The sequence below is a fragment of the Chlamydotis macqueenii genome, chromosome 1 (assembly GCF_036417535.1).
Source record: "Chlamydotis macqueenii isolate bChlMac1 chromosome 1, bChlMac1.mat, whole genome shotgun sequence".
Lineage (NCBI taxonomy): Eukaryota > Metazoa > Chordata > Aves > Otidiformes > Otididae > Chlamydotis > Chlamydotis macqueenii.
The window spans coordinates 120939235-120965556 of record NC_141556.1 but is presented as its reverse complement, the minus strand read 5'-3'; the positions used below and the strand labels follow the sequence as shown (position 1 = coordinate 120965556).

Genomic DNA, 26322 nt, shown 5'->3' with positions numbered 1-26322 from the left:
ATGGCAGAAATGGTAATTAAGGCTGCCCTTGGGCTCATATGTCAAGCCACAAATTAATTAGATGATCGAAACCCAGCCATAACAGCGTGCTGGCTGCTTGCCTGGCCATTGTGAGTCAGCTGGGCTTCACAGGCACTGCAGGCAGCCTGGGTGTCGCAGAGGGACTGAGCGGTGGCTTTACAGCCTGGGGTGAAGATGATGCTCCGCACGCCCGTTGGACTCCGCTATCTGTGCTGCGCATGTTGGCTCCAGCATCCTCCTGTCAGTGGCCTGACTTCCCTCCCCAGAGAACAGACAGCAGCTAGAGTGGATTTCCTACATCCCTTCCCCTTCGCATGGCAGGCTTGGTCCTTCTGCAGGCAGTCTTCTGCATTTGGAAATGCGGTATTTCCTATTTTTTGACGTTGGAAATCTGGTTGGGTTCTACCAAATTAAAAAATTATGTCTTTGTTCTCAATCAGAAGTAAAATGCAGAAGGAAGGTCCTTGAGAATTTCTACTACAGTAAAGTTAATGAGAGCATTACACTTGCTCTAATTGCAAAATGCACCACCACTGTAGTGCAGGAAGATCGGGCAGGCTATGCTGCAACAAGGAGGTTAATGCCAACTTTCATCATCGAGTAAGACACAAGTCTCCAGCCATGACCCTACTGAGCTGCAAGGTCCGTTTTATTCAACAAAGGCTGAATCAAGGCAGATTCACTCTGTGAACAAGCCAGAGAAGAAACTTCCCATTACCTAAATATGTGGCTTTTCTCCGTGTGGTTGCTTTCCTTAGCACAAAAGATTGGCTGATGAATTGCAGAGGGTCACATCAAAGCTCCATGTAACCCTTGTTTCTGCTGCTGGTCAGTACCAGATGCTGAGGATAAACTGTAAAACCAGACTCCTCTTTTTCTCTGGGTATGCACGGGCAACACAGAGAAACCAGCACAGCAAATTAGCACATTCATAGAGCAGGTACCAGTAGGGCTCATGTGTTTAAAATCCACTAATGAACTCGACCTTTGCAAACTTGTTTAACCCTTTTCTGGTTCCACTTTACCTGCTCTGCTCCTATAGTTGTTCCTGATAATTTCATTTTGCCTTATAATTAGATGTTGAGAAACAGAAAAGAGTTTCTCAGTCACCTTCTTTACATCCCCTAGGATTTACAGCCCACTCTGACCACCACCTGCCTATCTCATTTCCAGTCTGATGAATCCTCCTCTATTTAAGCTGTTTTACAGTGGAACTTGCTCTGTACCTCTGAGCGCTTTTGCTGCCCTTCCCTGATGTTTTGTTTCTAACAATTCTCTTTTTTTCACTTTTAATACACTCAGATGCCAAAGTAGAGGTGTCCTCTGGCCCTTTGAGGCCCACTCCCATTTTATAAGCTTTCTCAAATTATTGCTGGGTAGACTTATCCACTGTTTCTTCACTACTAGGGTGAAAAATAGTGCTCTTGACCAAATAATTAAATACAGAGCACCAAATCTTCTAGTGGAGGGGATGCTTCAATGTACATTAGAGCAGGGAAGACTTAGTGGAGATGATGACCAGGTGACGGTTTACCATGTATGTGGTTTAGTATACCACTCCAAAAAGAGCAATTTGATGCATCTGTAGAACTCAGTTTCCAAAATGCTGCGGTAGGGATGCCCCATGCAGGCTGGCCACCCCGCCTTCACAGCCCAGTGTCATTTCTTGCCTTCAACAATTATGGCCCAGGTGCCTGCGTGCCCTCTTTTCCTTCCAGGTGACTGTGGGTCTCTATTTCCACAACACAGGAGCTGAGCAAGACCTGCCTGCTCATGAACGGCAGTTGCGTGGGAAGTCAGGAAAGCAAAGCCGACAGCACTTGGATTCTTCCCAACTTGCCCAGTAAGTGCACATGGACAGCTGCAACACCTGCCACCAAGTCTCCACACTCCTGTGTGCCCTTGTAAGTAATTCTTTCACACTGGTTGTTACAGAGCACAGACAGCTCAGTATCTTTTTCTGAAGATGAAGTACTATCCAGGATAGTCATGACCAGAAATCTGTAGTCTGACAATATGTTACGTTAAGGATGGTTTATTTTCCAGAAGGCAAAACCCACCTAGTATCTCCTCTCCAGGAAGAACTTCCTCACTCCCTTTAATCTTGTGGAAAGATGTGGCTGACTTGAGACTCAGCTCTGTGTTTCCCAGCACACATTTGGAAGCATCTGCTAGATTGGGGCGCCTCATTTTAGAAGAACTAAGATGAATGTATTTTAGAGGTAGATTTCAACCAGGGACTTGCACACTTCTGCCAAGTGAACTCCGTGAGGTCTGGTGTTGCACAGCTGAAGGGAAGGCACTCCATAATGCCAAGCCCTCAAGGAGATGGAGTGCTGGCTCTCCTGGCTGTACTGTAATGCACGCGCACACCCCAAAGCTGCTGCACCTGTCCCGTTGCACAGCACAGTCAGTAACAGCTCCGTGGTCATCAGCTGCGTGTAAGATTTCTAACTACCACCAGCGTCTTCACTGACGGCTAAGAGACCTTCACCAAAATAGATTACCACAGCCTGGGCTTTTAAATAAGTAGAAAATGGCCCACACAGAGGTTGCCCACTCTGCATAAGTGACCCCAGAGTCCCGTGCAAGGCGAAGTGGTTGCTACGAGCGGTTCTTGTCCTCAGAGCAGCCGATTTCCTCCCAGAGTGAGGTAAGCCTGCCAAAGCGCCCAGACGAGACGAGACGAGAGGTGCTTTAATGGCCCAGCAAACCAGACCCAGACAAGCTCTTAAAGATAAGGCTGTCCTATAAATGTCAGGGGAACTGCAGACAAGTCTGTGCTGTGCCAGAGATGTAAAACACGAATTCAGCTCCAGCGTGTGAGGAACTGGAGCCTGTGGGAGATGTGGCACTGCTCTGCGTGGGCAGCTGCCAGCCGGGAGGCACAGCCTGTCAGGCGGGACAGGGCCAGAGCACAGCGTGAAGCCATGCGTGAAGCCCAAAAGAGCCTCTGGGTCTGGCTCGTGAAGGAGTGAGGAGTGGGCTCCACAGCCTCATAGCTGATCCAGCAAACATGCATCCATGCTCCCACCCAGGGCAATCCCTGCAGCTCGTGCCCATGGACAGCATCAGCTCTTTTCAGTCAAAACACTGACTGAAAAGTGGTTTGTTTTTTTTTCTCAATTATCATGCTGAGCAGCATAATATTCTTGGGTTTTAGCAAATTAGCATCAGGGTGCCATGGGGCAGCAAGATGGGGACAGTGCCGGGGCCCATCCCACCTCCCAGCCAGGAGCAGAGCAGCGGGGGGGCAGCCCCAGCCCTGGGCATTGGGCATTTCCCTGGCGATAGGGTCTGGCTGAGGGGGGTTATGTATCATTGCTGGGGCAGGGAGTGAAACAACCCACTGTATAGCAGTGAAGAAAATAAACTGGGACATGTCACACCATTTCTTTTACTTTGCAGAAGTGCAGGGAGAGGCTTGGTTTGTTTCCTCTGTTCTGGGTGAACTACAGATAGCAGCTGATGTAGCAAAAATCTCTGGACTTTCTGAGATCCCATGTGAAACTTGGTTGAGTTTTGGGAGCAGAAGCAGAGGATAGGGGGGAAAGGAGAAGGCAAGATGTTATTTGAATTAAGAATATATAATTATTTAAATTTTCACAAAGCTTCAGAGGTAGACTGGTTCTGAGATCCCTTGAGCCAATTCTGCTATAACCTCAGCAAGAACCAGCTGGTTCACCAGTACCAGTTTTCCCCTGGACACCTTATGGAATAACGTGACATGAGCAAAAACAGAAATCTTGGAGAAAAACCGTCCTTGTCACTGCAATCCTGAACTGATACCAGCAGCTGCAGGCCTAGAGCATCCCCACCACATCCCTTAGGAGCTCCAAAGGCGTTTGCCACCAATCCTTGTGTCCATAGACCTGCTGCCTTGAAGCCCATGCACAAAGCTCACGCAGCTGGGGAAGGAACCTGACGGTGCTTGTATTATTTTTGTAGTAAAATTACGGTAGCGAATAGGAAAGGAATTTGATGGGAACTGTGGAAAATTTGCCCCAGAATGAGAAAAAGGCCATTCTTTTTAGGGGATGGTAGCTTGTGGCAATGCAAAACAGCAGTCTGGTTTCTGGTTCCCACCCTCATCCTCCCAACACAGCTCGCCTGGTATGCAAAGCGGCGCAGGTTGTCTTCTCCTCCCCCGTTCCCTTGCCAGGCTCCACCACTGCAGACCCCGAAGCCGCTCAGCACCCAGCTGTGTCACATCACGCCTCGCTGGGGTTCAAAGGGCCCGCTAGCATCTCATTTGCCACAATTACTGGCCGAAGGTAAATAAACGGCCTTGCTTTCTTCTCTGATTTTCTGCAATCTAGACGTGTAATGTAACACCCAGATTGCTCTCTTGAAAGCCAGGCTCTAGGTAAACACCGCCTGAAGGAGCTGGAGTCTCCTGGTGCCATGGCTTAGCCCCACTGAAATCCCTGAGCGTTTCGGTGGCTTTTAGAGCAGATGGGAAATGGCTGCAGCTGTCGGGGGAAGCTCATTTATTGAGTTATTGCCTCACATTTACCAGAACTCAACAGAGGTTGCGGTGTGCGTGGTAACGCTTTCCACGGAGGGAGAGGTAACAGCACACGTGTAATACTCCATCATTTTTGGGCTTGAGACATAAGGAGGCTGGTTCCTTTTGGTAGTAAAGATCTGCACTAAACCACTGCCTCGCTCTCCTGCAAAGCAAGAAGTGTTTACATCACGCTTGCAAAACCTGGAGAGAAGGTGTGTGTGTCTTTAAGTAAATCAGCATGTCATCCCCGCACCATATGGACTTTCTGTCAGCAGACAGCCATCTGCCTGGCTGTGATAGCAGAGAAGGATAACTTGGGTTCAAGGTTCAAAGGATGATGGTAGGCGAGAGCCGTGCAAAGGAGAGCTGAGCAGCGAGGGAGTGGGGCTTTGTCACCCCACTCGGAGAGAGACGTGCTGGCTGTCAACCAGGGGCAATATGTTTGTGGCCCCAATAAACACAACCCTTGTCAAACTTTTCCCTGTGTCTTCTAAAAAGTTCAAGGACACGCGTTCCCTGGCTACTTGGCAAGATGCGTTCAGTTGCACGTTGGGCAAACAAGTCTTTTTCATTCGGGTTGTGATTGCTGTGATGTGGTTCTTGGCTGACAGTGACTATCAAAACCGAAAGACTGGATTGCACTGATCCAAGAGCTCAGTTTAATTATTTGCAAAAAAAAAACCCCGAAACAATCTGCAGAGTCCCCTGTGGCTTGGGCCTTTCTAATGGCTTGGAGCCATCCTTGTAAGTCTAGGAGTCCTGGGCAGGCATGCAACAGCTGGCCCAGAAATAGCTGAAAATGCAAAAAGCAGAGGCGGTGCTGGGTAGGACGGAGGAAAGAGGACAAGCCTTTTATTATGCACGGCCTTCTGGCTTTCTCACCCACTACATAAAATCCCAAGGCTTGTCAGCTCTTGTCACTTCACTCAGTTATAGGTCTGGCCTAGGGCCTTCAGAACAAGACATTTCAGAACAGCCCTGAAAATGAATTACCTTATTTTTGGTGAAAAAGAATTAATAACTCATCATAAGAGTGATGGAAAACCATAAGTAGCTCCTGTCACCATTAATTGCCAACAGGGACATTTTCTCTTGGAGATGGAGTGTCTCTCAGTGGCCTTGCTAAAGTTACTGAAACCTCACTCAGATTTTATCTTGGTTCATGTTGCATAATGGTTGCTTTGATTTGACATATTTCTTTTTTTTTTTTTCTTTTCTGCATTATTTCAGGCCAGAAGAAACAAAGATCTTGCCCAACATCCTGAAGAAAATTGGCTGCACCCCAATGGTCCGAGTCAACAAGATTGGGAAGTCCTATGGGCTCAAGTGTGAGCTCTGTGAGTGTCCCCTTTCCACCAGGTTTTTCCGTGCCACGAGGTGAGGGTGAGGGGCGGTGCTGGAGGGGGGCTTCGGAAGAGGCTCTGTGGAGAGCAAGCAGAGATGGGGAGGGTCAGGTGTGGCACACATTGGGTATTCCTGCTTATTAGCTTACACTACAGTCATTTTTCAGACCAAACAGGAGGGTTTCAAGTGGCAACAAGCAGGGGCCTAATGGTAGTGGAGACATTTCTCCTCCCAAATAAAAGCAACTTAAACTCAGAGCAGAGCTGGGCTGAATTTGGGGATGGGTGGATGACTTCACAGCAATGGGCAGGGATGCTGCAGCACCAGGGGTAGCATGCGGCATGCATAGGAGAGCCTGGCCAAACCTTCCAAAAATGTGGTGGCTGGGATGGGCGAAGGGCATGGTGGGACTCTTCCCACATGGGAAGCCGCTCGGGCCACAAGGGACCACACCAGCATAGCCCCTGGCTGCCAGACAGAGCTCCCAGGCAGCGGGGGTTCTGCTCTGCTGCAGCATTGTCTCTGCCAGGTCAGCTGGAGCCAGGCCAGGCACTGCCGTCTGCTGCGTCACCATCCCGGGGGCAGAAACAGCTTCCCTTGGGGACCTTCCCAAAACGCAGACCCGGGCAGAGCAGCAGGGGCTGCAGACAGCTGGTTTTATCAGAGACAGGCGTGCCAGGCCCTGGTGCTAAAAGCCAGGCCAAGGTGCTGGCTGCTGGGCCAGGTTTTCCAGCAGGACCCAAGGCCTCCCCCTGAGGGGATGTTAGCGTCCTGCTGGTGCTATCTCATCTAAGGGTTGGTTTTAGCCTGGTCCCCTACAGACATAAGGGTGATAAGATTAGGCTGTCTCTGTGCATATGGACTTTTCAGTCTCCTTTCCTGTAACTTTTAACCCTGTTAATGGATTTCAGCCAAACTGGGCAGAAAGACAGGTGTCTCAGAGGCAGTAAGATTCATGAGAGTCACATAGCTGGGCAAGAAGGAGAGGCTTGATGAGCCCTCACACTCAATAAAATGGCACAGCGGGACCTTGCAGTCCTGTTTGGCAGCTGGGGATCTGCAGGGGCAGCCAGCCTCCACGAGGCACACAGCTTTTTGACAAGGTCCCTTCCCAGGATCTGGGACCCTTGGGCCCCTAACCCTGCAACCTCCATGTTGCATCGCCCCTCGCTTCCCAGAACAGGACCTCAAGGGACAGTAGGGGACTGTGAAGCAGAGGTGGTGGAGGCGGGAGGTGGACAGGTCTGCAACACTAGGTCCTCCTCTGAAGCAGTTTATCCCTTGAGGGATGTCTTGCTGGGGAAAGCGCCTAATGGGAGTGGGAAGATTTGGTGCAAACAGCAGTGGGGAAGGTGGGGAGACCCTGTTTGCTGGGATGATGTCTCCCTCCCCTGGCACATGAGGGGAAGGAGAACAGGACAGGCAGGGCTGCTACATGGTCCTCTCTGAGCTGCAGGTCAGCACAGAGCCTCTCACCAAGCAAATACGCAAAAGCTTGCGGTGCTGCCGTGTCAAGGAAGCTGTTAGGGCTGGATGTGATTACCTTGTAATCTCTGTGCCTGCAGGGATCTCTGTGCAGCTGAAGTTTTGGCAATTTCACACTACAAAATGAAATGATGAGCACAAGATTCCCCCCCCCCCCCCCCCCCGCCCCGTTCTGGCTACTCAAGTGTCTGGTTGATTTGTCAGCCTGAAGTAGCTGTCTCTGCCAGGATGAAGTGAATGACACCCTCAAAGCACCCCTTTCTCCCTGTTGTCCATAAAACAGAGCTCAGTACCATCAGTTCAGATGTAGGCGCTCATCAAAATCTCGGCGAGAAGAGTCCTGCCCAGAGCGTTAGCAGTGTGGAGGGCCTGATTAGGAACCAAGGTGCAGTTTGTGCATACCTCGGAACATCTCTGTTACTGGGGTTTTTTGGTAGCTTGGTGAAAAAATTATAATTTTGTCTAACACTTGAAAGTGCCATTTCTGTTGTTTGTTTTTCTTTATGGCTCCACACTCAGGATGACAGATCACTCCTACGGAAGTGCATCTTTTTAGGGACCTACTAATAACTGCTGTACCCCAGCAAAGGCAGTGAGACCTTGCTATTAACCCTGACAGTGCCTTGCTCCGAGAAGAGTCCTCAAGGCAGGGCAGCAGTGGTCCCAGTGTGGGACCCTCCACCTAGCAATTACCATATATCCAGTTGATTTTCAACCCATCCTGGACTTAACCAGGTCTGCCCGCTGCCTTCAGGGTGTTTCAGGTAGAGGAAATGTGTGGGAAAGATGGACTATGGGCAGGTATGCTGGTGGGTAATCCCATGACAAGATGCAGCACCCCATAAGCAGATGGTGAATGCGCTCCCCTGAGCAAAGGACCAGCACACAGAGGTCTCCTCAGATGACTGCAGTGGGGGCTGGGAGAGCAGGGAGCTGGTGCCCCACGGCTGCAGCTTGTCCCTGACGGAGCCTCACTTTTCATTTTCAGTGGCAAAATGTGAGTACTTCAACGCCGGGGGCAGCGTGAAGGACCGCATCAGCCTGAGGATGGTGGAAGATGCAGAGAGAGCTGGGATTATAAAACCAGGAGACACGCTCATTGAGCCCACTTCAGGAAACACAGGTGGGAAGGGCAGGGATGCTCCCTTCACCAGGATACCAGGCAGGGTGGCATCTCAGAGGGGCTGCAGGAGAGACAGGGATTCGAGGAGCTCTTGCACGCGCAGTTATAAGGTCAGCTTGGGGCTCCGCAGCTTGGGCTCCATCCTCCTCTCGGCTCCCCTCCTGGCAGTCGCAGGCAGCCCGGGGTGCTGAGGTGCCTGGTGGCTGAAATTCCCAAGGGTCTGTGAGGATCCCACGCCTGTGGAAGTGTGCCTGCCGGGTCACCTTGCAGCAAGGCAAACAGCCTCGGGAATTGGAGGAGTTGGGGCAACTCCGGGTGTTTTCAGGCTGGGAAGCTCTTGAGTATTCAGAGGTTCCCAGAGAGGGTTTCCCTGACCAGCTGGAAGGTAAATCATCTGGTTTTTTTCCTTGTCACTGTCATCTTGCTCAGGCAGTAGATTATGGTGGGGTATGAGAGGAGGAGGCACAGCAGAGGAGCGTCCCCCCTATTTTGCAGCCTGCACAGGACCATTAGTGCAAGTTTCCATGGCCCTTTGCTGCTCCCCGCACTGGTGTCCCCCCCAAATCCCATGTCAGGGATGTGCGTGGGCCTAGTATAGTGTGCTTTCCTGAGAGAGGACACAACAGAGGCTGTCGAGGCGCTCTGGACAGAGTTGAGGCTGCATCCCTCGCCGTGTTCCCTGCCTCTCCCTCACCAGCCATGCAGAACAGGGCTTGTCTCCTGGAATTTTGCTCCTTCCCAGCCCATTTGCTGCAGGCATCCCAGAGCCAGCCCCCTCTTTTCCCTGGACAACCCCCAGATACAAGGGGCCGAGGGTACCTGTGTACCCCTGGAGCTGTTCCCCAGGGGGCTGCGCTGGCTCCCTGCCCTCTCTGGGCAACTTGGGTTGTACTGTGCTCCCCACAGCCTCTGGCAGGGACATGCTGCTCCAGCCTCACCTTCCTCCTCTAGCTGGGGAGCAGCTGGCTCCATCCATCACCCCCAGTGAAATCGGAGCAGAGATTCCCTTTGCCTGCTCACCACGGGGTGACATGTGCAGCTTTGTGAGTGTGTGTCCCCAGCTAAGAGTGTTTGAGAGGGAGGGGAAGGCACTCCTGAAGCAAAAATCACCTCCTCTCTCCTCTGTTTTGGAAAGCAAAGGAAGGGGTCTGAGCCCCTCTTTGAGAGGAGGGAAGTGCTCCTCAGCCTTGCTGTTCACTCTGTGTCACGCTAACAGGCTCCTGCACAAGAGGGATGCTGCAGCTGGGCTGGCCCCTCAGCGCATCCCCCCGCGCTCCCTGGCACTCCCGCACAACCCGAGAGGCTCGCGGAGGATGCCCTCACCTATAGCTTGTCGGTGAACGTCTCTAGGTGATGTTCACCGGCAGGAGAGAGGAATGTAGGAAGGCACTGTGTGTCAGTCGCCCTTGCCAAATGCTCTTGTCAACTGATTCACTTTCCTCCCCACCACCTAGGAATCGGGCTGGCACTGGTAGCTGCAGTGAAAGGTTACCGCTGCATCATTGTCTTGCCGGAGAAAATGAGCACGGAAAAGGTCAGAGCTCTGTCTGGTCATACCCCACAGCCCTCCCTGTCTCCCTCTGCCTCTCCCTTTCTAGAGACGGACTGTCCTCTTCTTTAAAGGGTAACGAGTCTCGTCACGCATGCTGACATAGCTTTGAGGTTATTCAGAAGATTTCCTCTTGATGAAAAAAAGCACGTTGTGATGATCTGGCTGATTATCTAGCATCAGCGGTGTAGCTGGGGTCACACATTACTCAAACACAGCGCGTGGCTGCTGAGAAGTGGAGCAATATCTGCTGCCTGCGAGGGCAAGGGCTGGAGGAGAGGCAGGCAGGCGCCGGGGCTCAGCAGCTGGTGGTCCTGCTAACTTCCCCTCTGACCTGACACTTGGTCTCTCCATGTCTCTACGGTTTCCTTTAACCCGGAGACGCTTATGGTTGTCTGAGCTGCTTTCTCAAGATGGTGGGAGTCTCAAGTCACTTGCAGGAGAGCTGATGAGCAGGTGAAACTGCCATCCCGGCGATGGCAGAAATCTCCGCCTTGGGGCACCAAAAGTCTCGCAAACCGCTCAGCTGAACTCATGCCAGTGAAGCCAGACCTGGACCGTGACTCAGCTCAGAGCTGAGCCCTTCTCCAATATGCCATCCTTATTTCAACCTAAATATCACTTAAGCTCAGCCTGGATCAGATGTCACCTCCAGATGCCACAGGCTTCATCTCCAGGTGCCCAGACACTCACCCACCTTTCCATTTTGACCCCCCTCTCCCCCAGACAGCCACATCTCCCAGTGGATTAATATCCTAGGGCTAATTTGTAGTTGTCCCTTCCCCGTACTTGTTGAGGGAAGAGAAGGGACTTGGGACAATGACAGCTTTAAGACCTCCTCCTGGCATGCAGGGGCTCAGACCACAGCACACAGGAGATGCTGCTCCCTACCCTGGTTCCCTCTACCCCTTTCCCCAGGCACTGAGGAGCAAGTTACCTATGTCTGCCATGTCCCCAGCCTGTCCTCCGAGTAGGACAGGGCACGATGCCAAGCTTGAATCCATGTGCCGGCTTCAGGCAGGAGGCCCTGGCTTCCAGGAGGATGTCAGAGATAGCGTAACTGAGAAGTGGACATTGTATCTCCAAATGCTAAATGTCCCCTGCATGTGAAGCTCCTCTGGCATCCAGTGCTGCCATGAGCCCGCAGGTTCGGATTACTGTCGCTACGTGGGATCGGTTGCGTTACATCTACTCTCTTCCCTCCCAAAGGTCGATATTCTGAAGGCGCTGGGTGTTGAAATTGTGAGGACCCCGTGCACCCGCTTTGATGCCCCGGAGTCTAACATTCGTGTTGCCTGGAAGCTGAAAAGTGAAATCCCAAATTCTCACATCCTGGATCAGGTAAATGTCATCCTCACACTGACTCGCTTCCCAAACACGGTTTGTAGCATGTGCTCCAAGGTTGCCTGTGTTCAGGGACTTCGTTCAAACTGGCAACGGAGGCAGATTTCGTCAGTTTTTTATGGCGTTTGAAACTTAATCGCTCCTCTGTAAAGCACGGGGTGGCAAAAACAAAATAAGGGACGCTTCCAAACCTGTAACACTTCTGCCAAAGCCTGGATGTGGACGAGGCTGGGTTTTCTTGCAAAGACTCCTCAAATTGCTTCAGGTTTAACTTTGACCTGAAAAAAAAATCACTTTTTATGCCTGGCTAGCAGCCTCTGTTCTGCCTTAAAAATAAGCCTCGTGCTGTAAAGGGCAAACGCTGACGGTTCATGCCAGCAGTTCCTGCAGCACTGGTTGTTGTACAGGAGGGTGCTTCTCCCTCTGGTCTGGCCCCGCTGCAGGAAGGCATCCCTATGGCAAGCAGGGAGGCCCTATAGTGCAGAAAAGTCAGAGAAGCTCCTTCCTTTTAAGAAACAGGAACCTCACTGTCTGAATATGCTGTTCAGAAGCAGCCTGGTCTCCGGGTGTGAACATGGGGCTGCACACACTGCAGCGCAGCTGACATGGCTGTGCTATGAACCACAAATGCCCCTAAATGACAAAGCAGCTCTCAAAATTATATATATGATACTTTTAAAAAGTTTTCTAACATGGTTTTTGAGGAGAGGTTTTTTTTTTGGTTGGTTTTTTTTTGGTTGGTTTTTTTTTGAGCTTTTTAGGAGTATTGTGGTGCTATGTTTTCAACTTCAAGGTAACAGAAAAGGCTAAAATGCTTCTATCTAAGCAATAACTAAAATACGGAGGACCTCTCTTGCCTCCAGCAGCTTGGGCTTTAACAAAACCACCAGATCCCACAAAACCTGGCAATGCGGCATACAGGACAACCGCGCCACTCTGTAACAACTAGACACCAAGTGCCAAAGAGCAAGCGTTCATGGGCATATTTAATCTTCCAGTGTGGACAAATCCTAAGTGTCCTTAGAAACGTGTCCCAAAGTGACAACCAGGAGGGACACCTGTGACCTGGCCTGGCTGGGTTGCAGTCCACCCCACGCCAAGGAGAGGAGGGGGACAGTTGCATGCTTTGGGTAAAGCTCACCAGGAGCTATTGCTAGGTTGGTATTTGACCTCTGCTTCACACAGTAACACATGCTGTTCTCTGTTGAAATAAACAGTACCGAAATCCAAGCAACCCCCTGGCTCATTACGACACCACAGCTGAGGAGATCCTGGAGCAGTGTGAAGGTATTGTCTGCGCTGTTGTTTCTACGTGAGGAGGATGTGCTGAGGGCTATAGCTCTCTCCAAGAGGCTTGTTTTACATCGTTTATTGATCTAAATGTTTAGAAATGGCCAAAAGGACTCCTTGTAGGAGAAGGCACCCTTCTACCAGTGCAGAGCGTAGCAGCTTCACATAGGCCACTCCAGGTCCACCTGAACCCGCAAGATTTCCCTGCTACAGCCTCCCAGTTCAAAAGCCTGAGGCTTAACAAATTCAGGCTGTACCCAAGGAGGCATAAACCATTTCTCAGCGGCTACAACAACTCTATGACCTGTCAGCTGACAACACAAGATATCCCAAGAGGCCTCACTGGGGAATGTAAGTCCATCAGGGCATGGCAGGCTGCATCTGATCCATCACGTCCATTTGCAAATCAAAATAGCCTGAAACTTCACAGGCTAATGACATTTGATGTGATGGCTGGGGGAGGATGAAGGACTTTCCCTATCCACGTCTGTGCAGATAGAAGTGAAATTTATCACCAGTACTGGGAGAGCTGCAAAATGTAAACAGGGCTCAAGGGTTGTAACTGGAGAGCAGCTATCTTAACAGCAAAGCAGTCTGGGAGCAGCAGGACAAGAGAGTCCCAGCCTTCCCTCCACTACAAAGTTTAGATTTGCTCCTCCTGGCTGCCAGCAGTGAATTACAAGTTCTCCTTTCCCCAGCGCAGCTGCAGCATAAGGTTTTGAAGGCCTGACCCTGTTTCTGCTCCTACCAGTCCTAAACTAGTATAATTTTACTGACGCCAGTGGGGCTACATCTGACCGATACAGGTGCCAGGGCAGAGCTCTGCCATCTCTCCACTGTGGATGCTAACGCTAGCTGAAAAGTTGTGCCTGTTGTTGATACGTGTTGCTATTCACCTGCGTGCTTTGCTTCAACGTAGTGCAGTTTGAAAGGGCTGGAAGTGCTGAGATCCTCCCTCTCCCTTAAGCCAGTAGATGCCAAAGGCGTAGAAATCATGGAGACCAGTGGGAGATCTGGAGGTCACCGTCAGCCCCCTGTGCTGAGGCAGGATCTGCTGTGCACAGATCCTGCAAGCTCATCTGAGCTTCTCTGCAGGACCACGCTTTGGCCGCTAGCACAACCTCTGCCTCTCCTTTCCGCGCATGGGGTTGTAGCCGCCAAGGAATATGGGCTCCGCATCCGCGCAGGGCCCTGAATAAAGGGGAGATGGTGCTGGAGGCCGTGATGAGTCCCTGCAAGCCTCTCTCTTCCCTGACCTGCAGGCAAGGTCCACATGGTGGTGATTGGGTCTGGCACAGGAGGCACTGTCACCGGCGTCGCCAGAAAGCTGAAGGAGAAGTGCCCAGAGTGCAAGGTAAGCTGGGCAGCAGGGCTGCCTGCTGAGAGCTTTGCCCCTCCTTGAGTTTTCCTGCCTGTGCTTTTGATCCAGTCTAACCCTGCTGCTCACCTGAGCTAGCAGGTGTTGTCGCCACCTATTCGATTTTTCACACCAAGCTTGGCTTTTCTTGGAAGCAATTTGGTGTTGCCTCAGCTTGGCCTAGATCCATCTGAGTGCCTTAGAAGTCAAAGGCTCCACAGCCCCATCACTAATCCCCCCCTGCCCGCTGCCCTGCCCTTTGCAGGAGGCAATCAGACATCCCGCGCAGAAGCAGCTGGCCCAGCCAACAGCATTACTGCTTCTGCTCCTGGTTAACCTGGCTGCTGAAGGTTTCTGCTCTGGCAGTTCTGTGGCAGGCACAGGCTGCGCAAATGCTTCTCGTCTGCCATTGTGAAAGCCTCTGTGCTTTGGCTGACACCAGCCATAGATGCTCATTCTGCAGAGCTTGGGCTTCAAGGCAGACTGGAGGCTTGATGGTTACTGCCTCTTCAGCGGAGCCGGTGTGCAAGCGATCCCCAATCCACCAATGGCAAATAGAGATGGTGTGGACCCCACCACAGGGGGACCTGGGCATGAGAAAACCTCACTGACTGCTTGAAACTGCCTGTAGAGCAGCATCACCATCCCTTCTTCAGCTGAGCTCTGAGGGAGTCAACCTCAGCCCAAACATAAAGCCATTAGCAACCAGGGAGGTGCCACTGTGGGCCAGCACGACTCGATCCAGAAGGGAGGTCTGTAGCCACAGGTTTCCACAGGTTTGAGGTAATGAGCTGGATTTGCACTGGAGCAGATTATGGAGCACTCACACTATGCTGAGGGTTGAGGTTTGGAAGTAGCAGGCTCTGCCAAAAGGGTGATGACAAACACCTTGAGAGTGATAACATTTTAAGCTGCCAGTCACTTCTGCAGCAGCTGAACACTACCTAAGATCTGTTTAAAAAGACAGTGGGAAACAGTACCTTTTTATCCTGGAAGCTATCCATGCTGCCAGTGGATAGGAATATTAATTTTATTATGATATAATTATATAATAATATATATAATATAACTATATAATTAAATATAATGGACAGGAAAAGGTTGCTGATAAGGGGATGGGTAATTTTTTCCTTTGAGGTGTGTGTTTGACTATTTCTGGACACCCTTTGTGGCTTAACAAAACTTCCTTCCCTCAAAGATCATCGGCGTAGATCCTGACGGCTCCATCGTCGCTCTGCCCAGTGAGATGAACAGGACGAACACCACAACCATCGAGGTGGAGGGCATTGGGCATGACTTTATTCCCACTGTCCTTGACAGATCAGTAAGTAGCTGTGTGATGAGAGGCCTCTGCCTGATCCTTGGCTTTGCATCCAACCCACTCCCAATTTCAGAGGCAGCCAGCTCTGGCACCTGGCCCAGCCCCAGGGCTACTTGTGTATGTTCCCAGTGCAGAACAATCTGTGGTGGGGGCATTGGGACCCCAGCACTAAAGCATCTCTCTGAGTAAATCTGATTATAACTGACCTACAAGGAGAAGCCAAATACAGGGGCAAACAGGGAATATGCCACAGTGCTAGCCTCCTCAGCTCAGCCTCACCAATGTTCAGAGTGTGCTGTGCTACGATCACGCAGAATAGGTCAGTGCTGAGGCTGCTCTTCCTCACGCTAGCGTTTCCTGAGCCTTTGCTGTCATAGGCACTGCACACACAGAGCACAAACCCCGCATCATTTATGGGCTGGAAGACAAGATCCGAGCCATGTAAGACAACAAAACACGAACCTTCACAGCTTCTCGTGAAGTTTCTTCTTGGTGTATCGTTTGCCACCAGGCACAGAGCTTTAAAGCCCTAACACAGGCTGCCTGTGCTCCCCTGGCCTCCTTCTTAGAAAGGTCCCCCACAGTTCCAGACCCCGGATTCTTTCTGTTTTCAGGTGTTGTGTTGACAACATCTCTGCTGTCGGCGCATGCCTTTAGAGCTGTGACCTGTAACAACCCAAAACTCTTTTTCTAGTTTGATCTGATTTTGCCTGGTAAAATCTGGACCATTAGTGTAGCCTCATCTGGGACATCATGAACACCACTCCCTCTTCCGCATCCTAACTCTGGATCTGTCAGACATCCCTAACTCTCCGAGGAAAGGGTGCTGGCTGGAAAGGCTGGAGTGTGTGCCTGCAAGAAAGGACACACTCTCTGGACCAGAGAGTGGTCTGACAAATGCATTTGCTTTCAACACATGTGGAAAGCAGCTCAAAGCTGCCAGATGTTGTGCATCAGCACCAGAGTGTGGAAACCACCAGAATGGAATGCCTCAGAGGGTTGGGACAGCCTGAAGTAACACCGCCAAGACCCAGACTTCTTGCTTTCTCTTCAGGTGGTGGATCAGTGGTATAAATGCAACGACAGAGACTCGTTCCTCATGTCTCGCAGGCTGATCAGGGAGGAGGGCTTATTGTGCGGTAAGCACCAATGACAACAGTTGCTTCTCTTAACAAACTTTCTGAACCTTTGGGAATCAAAACGCTGCGGGGTAGGTGCTCTCTTAATTTTGTGTCTTCTAGGTTAACAGGGCTGAATGGCTGAACCCCAACCTGGTGCGTAGGTCCCCATAGACTTCAGAGGTCTGGAAGTGAGTCCATGGCATGAGATCTGACTCATGGGCCACAATAATTATAGAAGCAGTAACTCTCCTCTTACTGGAGTGCTTTTGCACATGGAACGGGATCTTCAGGCCTAACTCTGTGTGGTGTAGCGTTACATGGGCTGAAGAGAGGATTAATGGGACTTGGGGCAGGACAGGTGGGCTAAAACTGTCGCTCCGCTAACAACTCTGTGAGGCTGTACTCTCTGTTGTTGAACTGTTGCCACGCTGGAGATGCCAGGTTTGGACCAGGAAAGTTGGAAAGTATAGAAAGTGTAAGATGTTCTTACTGGGTATTTCTGCCTGTGCCAGCAAGCTGTAAGTGATCCCAGTGGCTTTCCAAAATGAACAGGTGCCCTCAGACAAGCCCTGCCTATGCCCAAAGAGCCTCTACACAGCATTGGCTTTTTTTCAGCCTTCCCTGCCACCGAGCTGATAGCTATAGGTTTACACCCAGGACCAGATGATATGCAGGCTTGTAGTTACAGCTGATAAAAGTCGTGAGTGCTCACATCCAGGGAGTTTTGAAAAAGATCAGGCCATTTGTAATGAAATGCTTAAATGTTGATTTAACCTAGCAGGCACAGAGTCACTGTGTTTCAACAGAAACCACTTGCTGAACTCAACTAATATTTGTGAAGAGCTTCATGTTCCCTGAACTGCATTTTTCAGGGCCTTTCCTCATTTGTTTGAAAAATGTGACTCAGTGCTAATTAACCTGCTGTAAAATACGTGCTGCCTTGAATGCAGTGTGTAATTGGCACACAGATAGTGGAATGTGTGTGACTTCCAGTACTCGAACTACCGGTGGAAGAATTGCCTCTGTAAAGCAGGGACCTGCTTCCCCTACGTGCAGCAAACCACATGCGTGCACACAGACACAGGGAGCGTTTAAGTCTTCCCATCACGGTGGCCTGGTATTCCAAGCATGAATGTAATGTTTATGGGGTTTTTTTTCAGTCTTACAATGCATTTAATGTCAATCTTTGATTGCTAAATATGCCAGCTAGAAGATCTAGAGTTGGCATGGTCTTCTCCTCACCCAAAGGAAGAGTGTGGCGTGGCCAGCAGTGGTATGAATGTCCCTGTATTGAACCTTTCAGCCCTTGGCCTGCCCGCAGAGTCACCACAAGAAGCGGTTCATGAAGTTCATAAGGTGTTTCTTATGCTGTCTCAAAAGCCAAGAGCCACCATATGAACACGTCCCTTCAGTCCTTACCTCTTCCTGACTGAAAAGCCTACAAGGCTGTAGGGCCAGTTGTCCTCCCTTTCCCAGCGTCTTGAGCTGCCCTGGTGTAGGAGATGCCACCTCTGCTACTGCTTGGCCTCAGTGCTTCTGCACCATTAGCTGGGGCAGTGCTGTGCCCCATGCACCGAGACTGTGGCCCTACACCCTGGGCAGCCCCAAACCTTGTTTCTCTCTTCTTGGTACCTGACCAGGCGGCAGCTCGGGCAGTGCCATGTCTGTTGCCGTGCGGGCTGCCAAGGACCTGAAGGAAGGTCAGCGTTGCGTTGTCATCCTGCCCGACTCCGTCAGGAACTACATGTGAGTTTCTTGCTTCCTCTCCTGCTTTCCAGCAGTGGGGTGGGAGCTCACATAGCCCTCTCCCCACTCTTTCTGCATATGGCCCAAGTTGGAGCCACGGGGCCCTTCAATGAAGTGAGCTTGGCATTGCTGAGCCCAGGTGGTGTGGGTTGCTGGAGAACCACCCCAATAACTCTGATAGCATGGCACCCAGAGTGAGCGAGAGCTGGGAGACTCCCTCAACTAGCTCACAGGAAAAAAAAAAATAAATAAACAACAGAGAGAAATAGCATACTACCATGGCAAACACCAGGGGCTGGGTGTTGGGACACTTGGGTTTTATTTCCTCTTGTCACTGACTTACTACACGGAGCAGGAATCAGTCAAGCTACAGTTTTTGAACTTGCATGCCTAAAGTTAGGAAGGCAAATAGCTGGCATGCTTCTAAGAGTTACTGAGCACCCGCAGCTCCCGTTGACCTTAAAAGGGGCTAAGAGCAGCCAGCTGCAAAAATCATGGGAGCCCCGGGGCAGTGCTGTGGTTTAGTGCACGAAACAAAGCACGACTTCTTCTGGAAGGCTCACAGACTCGCTCTTTGTTGATGATTTCTAGGTCCAAATTTTTGAATGATAAATGGATGATTAAAAATGGTTTCCTAAATGACGTCCAGGAGCACAAGCCTTGGTAAGACAACGTCCGCCGATATAAATGGTGATAAGGGAATCAGCTTTCTGAGTCTGGAAATGATTATCTTCAAAGGAAAGTATTATCTTTTAGTACTTAGAAAAAAACGCAATTAAGTCCAGATCCCTCTAGGGAGGCTGTAATGTCAGCTGCACTCTTTCGAGTGATTAGGAATCCCAGCTCTCCAATCAAAGTCTATAAAGGAGACATTTCTGTCCCAAAGTTGGCAGTCCCCTCCCACGTAGCAATCATTGTCCAGGCCACCTAAGCCCTGCCGAGCAGAATGGCTGAGGTGGACATCTAGCTCCACTCAAAACCTCCTCTCTCTAGGCCACAGCTGAAGTTCAAAGGAACACTGGGCTGGTGGGGAGATGGGTCCCTCCTGTAGCAAGCACCCTTTCAAACAACTCTGGAGGTCTTTTCAGGCAGGGGACAGTAAATCTTCTCTTTCCAGAGCTGTGGGTCAGAAAAGATGGTCAACTTGGCTGTCTCTTCCACACCGTGAGGAAAGAGTCCCTTCAAGGCAGGGAATCACAGACGAACTGCTAATGCCTGTTGACATCTGGCTGGGCAAATACTAGTTGTTTAGAAAGTGCCTAGTCTCACTTTAAAGACAGCAGGTATTATTGATGTCACCTGCTCCCTTGGGTTACTATAACCGAAGATTATTGCCAAATATTTCCTAAAAACTTAGTACAATTCCAAGGCCTCTTGTGTCTGGTTAGAATTGCTCTTGGCCCTTCCACCTTCTAGCATTGCCCTGCCTTTTCTGCAAGGATGAAGGGCTGAGACGAGTTGGGAGCTGCCTGTGGTCCCCAGCAAACAAGCATAGCTTGTCCCTTGTAAGTCACACGAGCATCTCTGCCGTCTGTCTCCTGAAGGAGCTGCATTTTGAGGACCAAGGATGCAAACCAAAGAAGTAAAACTGGTAGGCCTCCATCCAAGAGCTTGAAGTGAAGCCCTCGGTAGCTTCCTTGGATTCAGGACAGCTCAGCACCACTGCTGTCCTCAGCCCTGCTTCTGGAGTTGTATGAACACCGGGTGTAGGGAAAGTTGGCTTCAACAAGACCTGGCCATGCTGGACTTGTAGCATTACTGCTTTAGGGATAGGAGTGGGGTGAGCTTTGCAGGCAGGCAGAATATCTCTGCCTGGGTGGCCTCATCTCCACTGGCCTTGCCTCCCTGAGCAAGGCCTGCAGCCGCGCAGCAGGGAGTAACGGCTTGGTGCTGCCATTTGTCTTTTGACAGGTGGTGGAACATCAAGGTGCAGAAACTGAATCTCTCAGCCCCTCTCATTCTCCTCCCAGAAGTCAGCTGTCAAAAGGCAATTGAGATCCTCCAGGAGAAGGGATACGACCAAGCTCCTGTTGTTGCTGAATCAGGGTAACTATTTTTACTTGTTACAGAGACGGCCATTCACATAGGAAAAGCAGCCATGGTGGAAGCTAAAGAGAAAGTCCCATTTACTGATCCAGTGATGAGGCTTTTGCATTGGATTCTGTGATGTATATTTTTAAAATATCATAGAAGAATAGAAGCATAGAATAGTTAAGATTGGAAGGGACCTTTAAAGCCCATTCAGTCCAACCCCCCTGCAAGGAGCAGGGACATCTCCAACCAGATCAGGTTGCTCAGAGCCCTGTCCAACCTGGCCTGGAATGTTTCCAGGGTTAAATTCATCTGCGTCCTTGTGAAGATTCATCAAGAAAATTCCCAGTAAATAAGCTAGCTAGTTAAAGTCAAAGCCAAATTCAGTGCCCACCAGCCTCAGCAGTTGGATCAGTGCACAGGCAAGGGGAGGCCAGAGGAGAGGTGAGGGCTGGGTGGGAAACCCACACAAATAAGCAGCTGGAGAGCTCACAAGTTTTCCTTCTCCCGGCTGCTAAGTCCTAGACTGCATTAGCAGACTTTAACTGCTATTCAACCAACAGCATTGTGAGGACAAAGATGTTCTTGTCCTGCTCAGATGAGGAGAAAGCTGGTGCCTCCCACTGATGGCAGCCGCAATTTCATCACTGACTTCAAAGGAGAGCAGTTCTGCCCCTATGTAAAACATGTGCCCCACCTCTGACCTTTTGGACCTCCCTGTTCCCTTACAGACTTATTTTGGGAATGGTGACCCTCAGCAACACCCTCACCTCAGTGCTGGCTGGAAACACACAGTTCTCAGACCCCGTTACGAAGGTCATCTACGATCAGTTCTCAAAGGTACCGTGAAGGCTGTGGTTGGTGTCACCTGCTGTCCAGGGACAGGGAGAGGTGTGAGAGGAGCTGGGAGAAGAGGTCAATGAAAAGACAGAGAGGTGAAGTTAGAGAGAGGTGGGGAGGGCGATGGAGAGGTTGGATGGCCATCAGTGGTCCAGAGATGGAGTGAGGCAAATGGATGTTTAGGGAAGCTGGAGCCATCACCTCGTGCAGGCCCTTGAATCCCCTTTGGGCTGGGGGGAGACAGCGCTGTATTTCAGCTACAGCAAAGCCAGGTTTGCAGGTTGTCTGCATCCACTCCCATCTCCCCAAAACAGTGCAGGTGGGCGAGGCGCACCTGATCCTGGTCCAGCTGGGTGCCACCTTGCCCACTCACAGCTACAGCCAGAGGCAGGAATCAGGCTCTGCATCATTGCCATTTAAATGTGAAGCAAAATGTAAAATCTCTCCTTTCGTCCTGTTTAGATTGGCCTGGAGGACAGCCTCGGGAAGCTTTCCTGCATCTTGGAGAACGACCATTTTGCTATCGTCGTACACGAGCAAATGCAGTGTAGGTATCTGCAGAAGCACTGCATGGGCTTTGCACAAATGTTGGAGAGGGGAGAGGGAAATTCTCAAACTGAGCTTGGTAGGTGTCAGTGCAGCTGCTCCACATGTGCAGCTCCTGAGCCTTTGCAGGAAGGGTGCAAAGCCCTGGCACTGCCAAATATTCACCCATTTTCTTTCCTCACATCACAGGAATGAGGGGAGAGGGGGGTAGCCTTCACAGAAGCCTGGGTGTGTGTCCTGCTGGGTGCGTGTCCTGCAGGAGCACTTCCCAGATCCTGGCCATGAAAGCTGTGTTGTCCCCCAACACGGGTGATGCTGAAGCACCCATCAGCTCCATCCCCTCCCCTCACCTTATCGTTTCTCATGGAAGCACACTTTTGGGGATGGGAAGGTATTCATTTGGTCCCCTCCTCTGATAGCCAAGGTGGACTGTAGGCAGCAACTTAGGGCACAGTGCTGCACAGCTGTAGGCTCAGGTCTCTCATACTGGTGTCATCCCTTGACCTTGAATTCAAATCACTGCCTTGCTGGTTGTGAGCACCAGAGGAAACAAGGGGGATGTTAGGGACCTCTGTAGACTTAGTATCCCAGGAGCAAGTTTGAAATGAGCATTTGGGCACGTTAGATAAAGCTTAGGTGGAATTCTGGCATGTAAGTGCAAGAGAACAAACTACACAGTCTGCATCCTCCTGCTTAAAGATCTTCTGCTGTGCATGCCCAGAGGCTGCGCCATCTTCTCTAAACACCCCTGTCCATACTTTACCACCCCTGAAGATGCAGCCAAGAGAAGTCCTTATGTCTGCGTGCCCCGAGGGGTCTGGGTAAATTGATATGCTAAGGGACCTTGCATGCTGGGTGTTATCAGACACCTACCCTGGAGGTCCAAGCTAAGTCGAGAAACCTGAAAACAAATGTCTTGGACCATGAGCAAGCCCTGTGGCCCGGGCACATGAGGCAGGAGGCACAACGCACAGTGACGCGTGCAGCCTGGGGCATCCATGTATAAGCCTTACCTGGACCACAGCTGAGTATAGGGATGCTCTGCCAATTCAGGAGCAGCATTAAAGTAGTCCAATACAGCAGCTGTACCAGCAGCTTTGGGTTACTCTCAAACCGCTGCACGGCCAGCCCCTCCTGGAGGAAGCAAACTGGCTCAGTAGAGTCACATGCAGTATGGCCAAGTCAGCACGAGGGTTGCTGACACATCGATGGCAGCAGGGATCACACCTTGTTGTTCCCCTGACCAAAACAGGTATGGTGGCAGGTGCTGTACTACAAATCTGACCTAACACACCTTTCCAGTACAATTATACCATAAAACGTCTAGAAGTGCAAATTTGGCCTTATCTCAAGAGAGTTGCTTCTTTTAAAATGATAGCAAAGTGAAAAAAGCAGTCAGAAGATCTATGTTTAGGTCTTCTAAATTAGAGCTGAAGGATGTAATTATACTAATTTTATGGGATTACACATTGAACACAGAAAGCATTTCTACAGTGAGCAACATGCAACCCTGCATGGTATCAACTGCCAGCAAAGTGCTGCCTGTTGAACTCAGGGTCTCTGAAACCCACCATGTGCAAACATCCCAGCCCCTCTGCTTGTACCTCCGTGGCCTGCCACGCCAAAGACCCATCAGCTCTAAAGCTGGCTTGCAAGTCCAGCCGTGTTCCCACAAAACATTGCAAACAAAAGTCTGTCATTCAGAACTGCCTTTGATGAACATTTCCAATTCTCTCGCCAAAAATAATGCTAGGCAGAATTTCCTTTCTCGGCTGTGTTGTCATAAAATATAAAAAATCTATTTTGTATCACATTTTGATATAAATTAAATGGAATCCACAAATTAAATGGCATCCACCAAAAATATCAGTGAGCTGTACGCAGTGCCTCTTGCTCTGGTTTTCAAACAACACCCATTTTCTTTTCCAGAGCTGCTCTTTTAGTGCTGTCATAGTTACCCCCTTATTTATTACTTTCTTCCCACACCTTTGGAGCTTGCATTTTATCTCGTGTTCGGGCTCTGGTGGCTAGTTTTCTTTTTATTTAAGAAAACATTTCTCAGATAGTTAAAGCAATTGTTGCGATGCTGTTTTATTAACAGGACCTTATGAGAACAGAGCAGAAAGCGTCTCACTGCTGCTCTTAAAGAGCCCCATTAGTTTGGCCTGAAAAGTTTTGTGGTGGTAGAACCAGGATTGGAACAGAGGTTGGGTAAAAAAACCTGGGAAATTAAATTTCCTGCTCTAGTAAAGAGTGCGTTGTCTGCAGCTAAAACCTGCCTGACGTGATCCCAGTAACCCGACCGAGGCTGCATCAGTCATTTCTGTTGAGGCAGAGCAGAGACAGCTGCTGACCCCGTTAAGGTTTTCTCATAATAAAGAAACAGCAGCCTCTATGCAGCTGTGGGCGGTTTTTTTCTTCTTCTTTTTTTTTTTTTTTTTTCCACTAAACTGGCATTTTCTGTGCTTACAGTCAATGGAAATGGCAGTTCCTTCATGAAGCAGATGGTGTTCGGTGTGGTCACAGCGATGGACCTCCTCACCTTTGTCAGCAGAAATGACAAGAAGTAGCACAGTGTTTTGGCTGCACCCACCTCTGCTCCTCCGGCCGGGCCGGGGGCACCCCTTGAGCCTGAACCACCTGCCCAAGGGGGCTCTCTGGTCTAATCCAGCTGATAGTTTTTCAGAATGACTAGGTGAAAATTGTAATGTAATAACCATTTGTCCGCTAAATGCCACCCAGAATATCACTAAAGAGAAGATAACCAAAGAAATTGCGTTTAATAGCCATGTGTGGTTCCATGGAGCTTCCCTGGGCTGAAGAGGTAATGCAGGGGGAGAGAGAGGAAGGGGATGGTTGCTATTGCCCAGATTTTGGCAGTTGGGCGGTGGAGGGGTGAGTTGCACACTGCCAGGGTTGTAGTTGCCATGCGTTGTCCTGGTCCCACCAGGGCTGGAGCCTGTCTCCACCATGAGAAGCTCCAGCCCTCTTGGGGGCTCAAGGCAAGCCATGTTGTGGTTGCACCCTCCTCCCCCTCTCCACCCCTGCGCCCCCCAGAGACCCTCCTTCTCACCCCCAGTTCCATTTGAGGGCCAAGGAGACAGTGGGAGAGGCAGGGCCCTGGAGGGGCCATGAGGAGGGGGGAACTGGTGGGATGCAGCACTCTGCTGTGCTAAAGGTGGGTTGCTGGGCAGGCATGGGCAGGAGGGATGGGAAGGGACAGCCGAGGGCTGTGACAGGTAGCGGGGACGAGGTGCTGGGCAGGTGGGGAATGATCACTCCTGTAGCAGCAGCTGGCCTTTGGAAAGCAGCTTCCTCAGCCCAGGGGAGCTGGTGGCTCCAAGTGTCTCACCCACTGTCCCGTGGGAGGGGGCAGTGAACCAAACCCATTCAAGAGGTGAAGACTCATTCTCACGGGCGAGGGGATATGGCTGCGCCCCTGTGCCCTGTGTCATCTCATGAACATGCATCCTGAGAGCTCTTTACCGAGGGGTAGAGGTGAAGGAGAGGCTGATCTTAGTTTTGCTGTCAAAGTATTACATTCCAGGAACTGATAATGAAGGTCAACAGAGCCATTTGCCATGGCTGCAAAAAAAATAAAAACAAACATAAATGAAAGCAAATGTGACAGGAGGGCTGTGAGACCAAACTAAATGCTGTTGAAATCCAGTTTGGGGGAGCTGCTTTCAAAAGACACTAAGAGCTTTGCAGTCTTTCCATATGTCTCGGGAACTGCTCCAACGGGGCAACAACCAATTCTGATCTCGGCTTGCTGCTGAGTGGCTAGTCCGTACTTCCCATCTAATCTAGTTTGTGTGGGACTTTTATTAAATAATAGAATGCTGAAGTATTTATATTTAGGAAGAGTGCCTCCACTGCCTTTTGTTTCCTGAGTGACACAAGCTACATCAGAGCTTCTGCAAGTTTTTGCTTGAGTAATAACCATATTTGTCCAGAAAAAAAAAAAAAAAGTAAAAACTGCTTAGCTCAACCTCATTGTATTGTATTTATCTTAGTAAATCTGTTGCAAACTGAAGGATATTAGTCCATGCCTATGTTCTGAACTCACATGAATAAGTTTTAAGGTGCCCCATAACTCCATGAAGGCCAGAACTGAGTCTGAGTCTGGACCACTTTGAGGCCTGGGATATGCCAGACCCCCTTCCTGATGCCCCTAATTGTATTACGTCCTGCTGTGCAGCAGACCTGGCTGAAGAGAAGGAGGGGAGATTTGCCTCCACCCAACAGCCAGGGACACATCTCTCTTTGCAGGGAGCTCCCCTTCACTGGGGATTAGGACCCCTCCCCTCCAGCCTCCAGATCCCCCAACTCCTATACAAGTACCCCAGTGGGACAGCTCTTGTTCCAAAGGCACCTCATGGGTTTTAAGGTCAGGTGTGAGACAACTCCTTGGGCTGCTCCAGAGACATGGGCACCTTCCAGGGGATGACCTGCCCGTGCCTGGAGACCCCTGCCACCCTGCTCCAGACCAAGCCCCTCTAAGTGCACATGGGAATGAGTCTCCACATAGAATCATAGAATGGTTTGGGTTGGAGGGGACCTTTAAAGGCCATCAAGTCCACCCTCCCTGCAAGGAGCAGGGACATCTCCAACCAGATCAGGTTGCTCAGAGCCCCCTCCGACCCGGCCTTGCATGCTGGGCAGGTCTCTCCCAGGGGGGTTAGGGAAGCTTT

The 26322-nt window shown here is 50.5% G+C and overlaps 1 protein-coding gene across 1 annotated transcript; it reads left to right on the top strand.

Moving 5' to 3' along the window:
• On the top strand, positions 1-24361 carry LOC104487468 (cystathionine beta-synthase). Its single transcript, XM_086740049.1, has 16 exons — positions 1-12; positions 1771-1925; positions 5762-5868; positions 8349-8483; positions 9938-10017; positions 11242-11373; positions 12594-12663; positions 13929-14020; positions 15222-15347; positions 16399-16483; positions 18106-18211; positions 18803-18874; positions 20123-20257; positions 20974-21082; positions 21545-21629; positions 24101-24361. The coding sequence occupies exons 1-16, from the start codon at positions 1-3 to the stop codon at positions 24196-24198; spliced, it is 1599 nt and encodes a 532-aa protein (XP_086596175.1). The 3' UTR covers positions 24199-24361.
• Positions 24362-26322: the final 1961 nt, after the last annotated feature.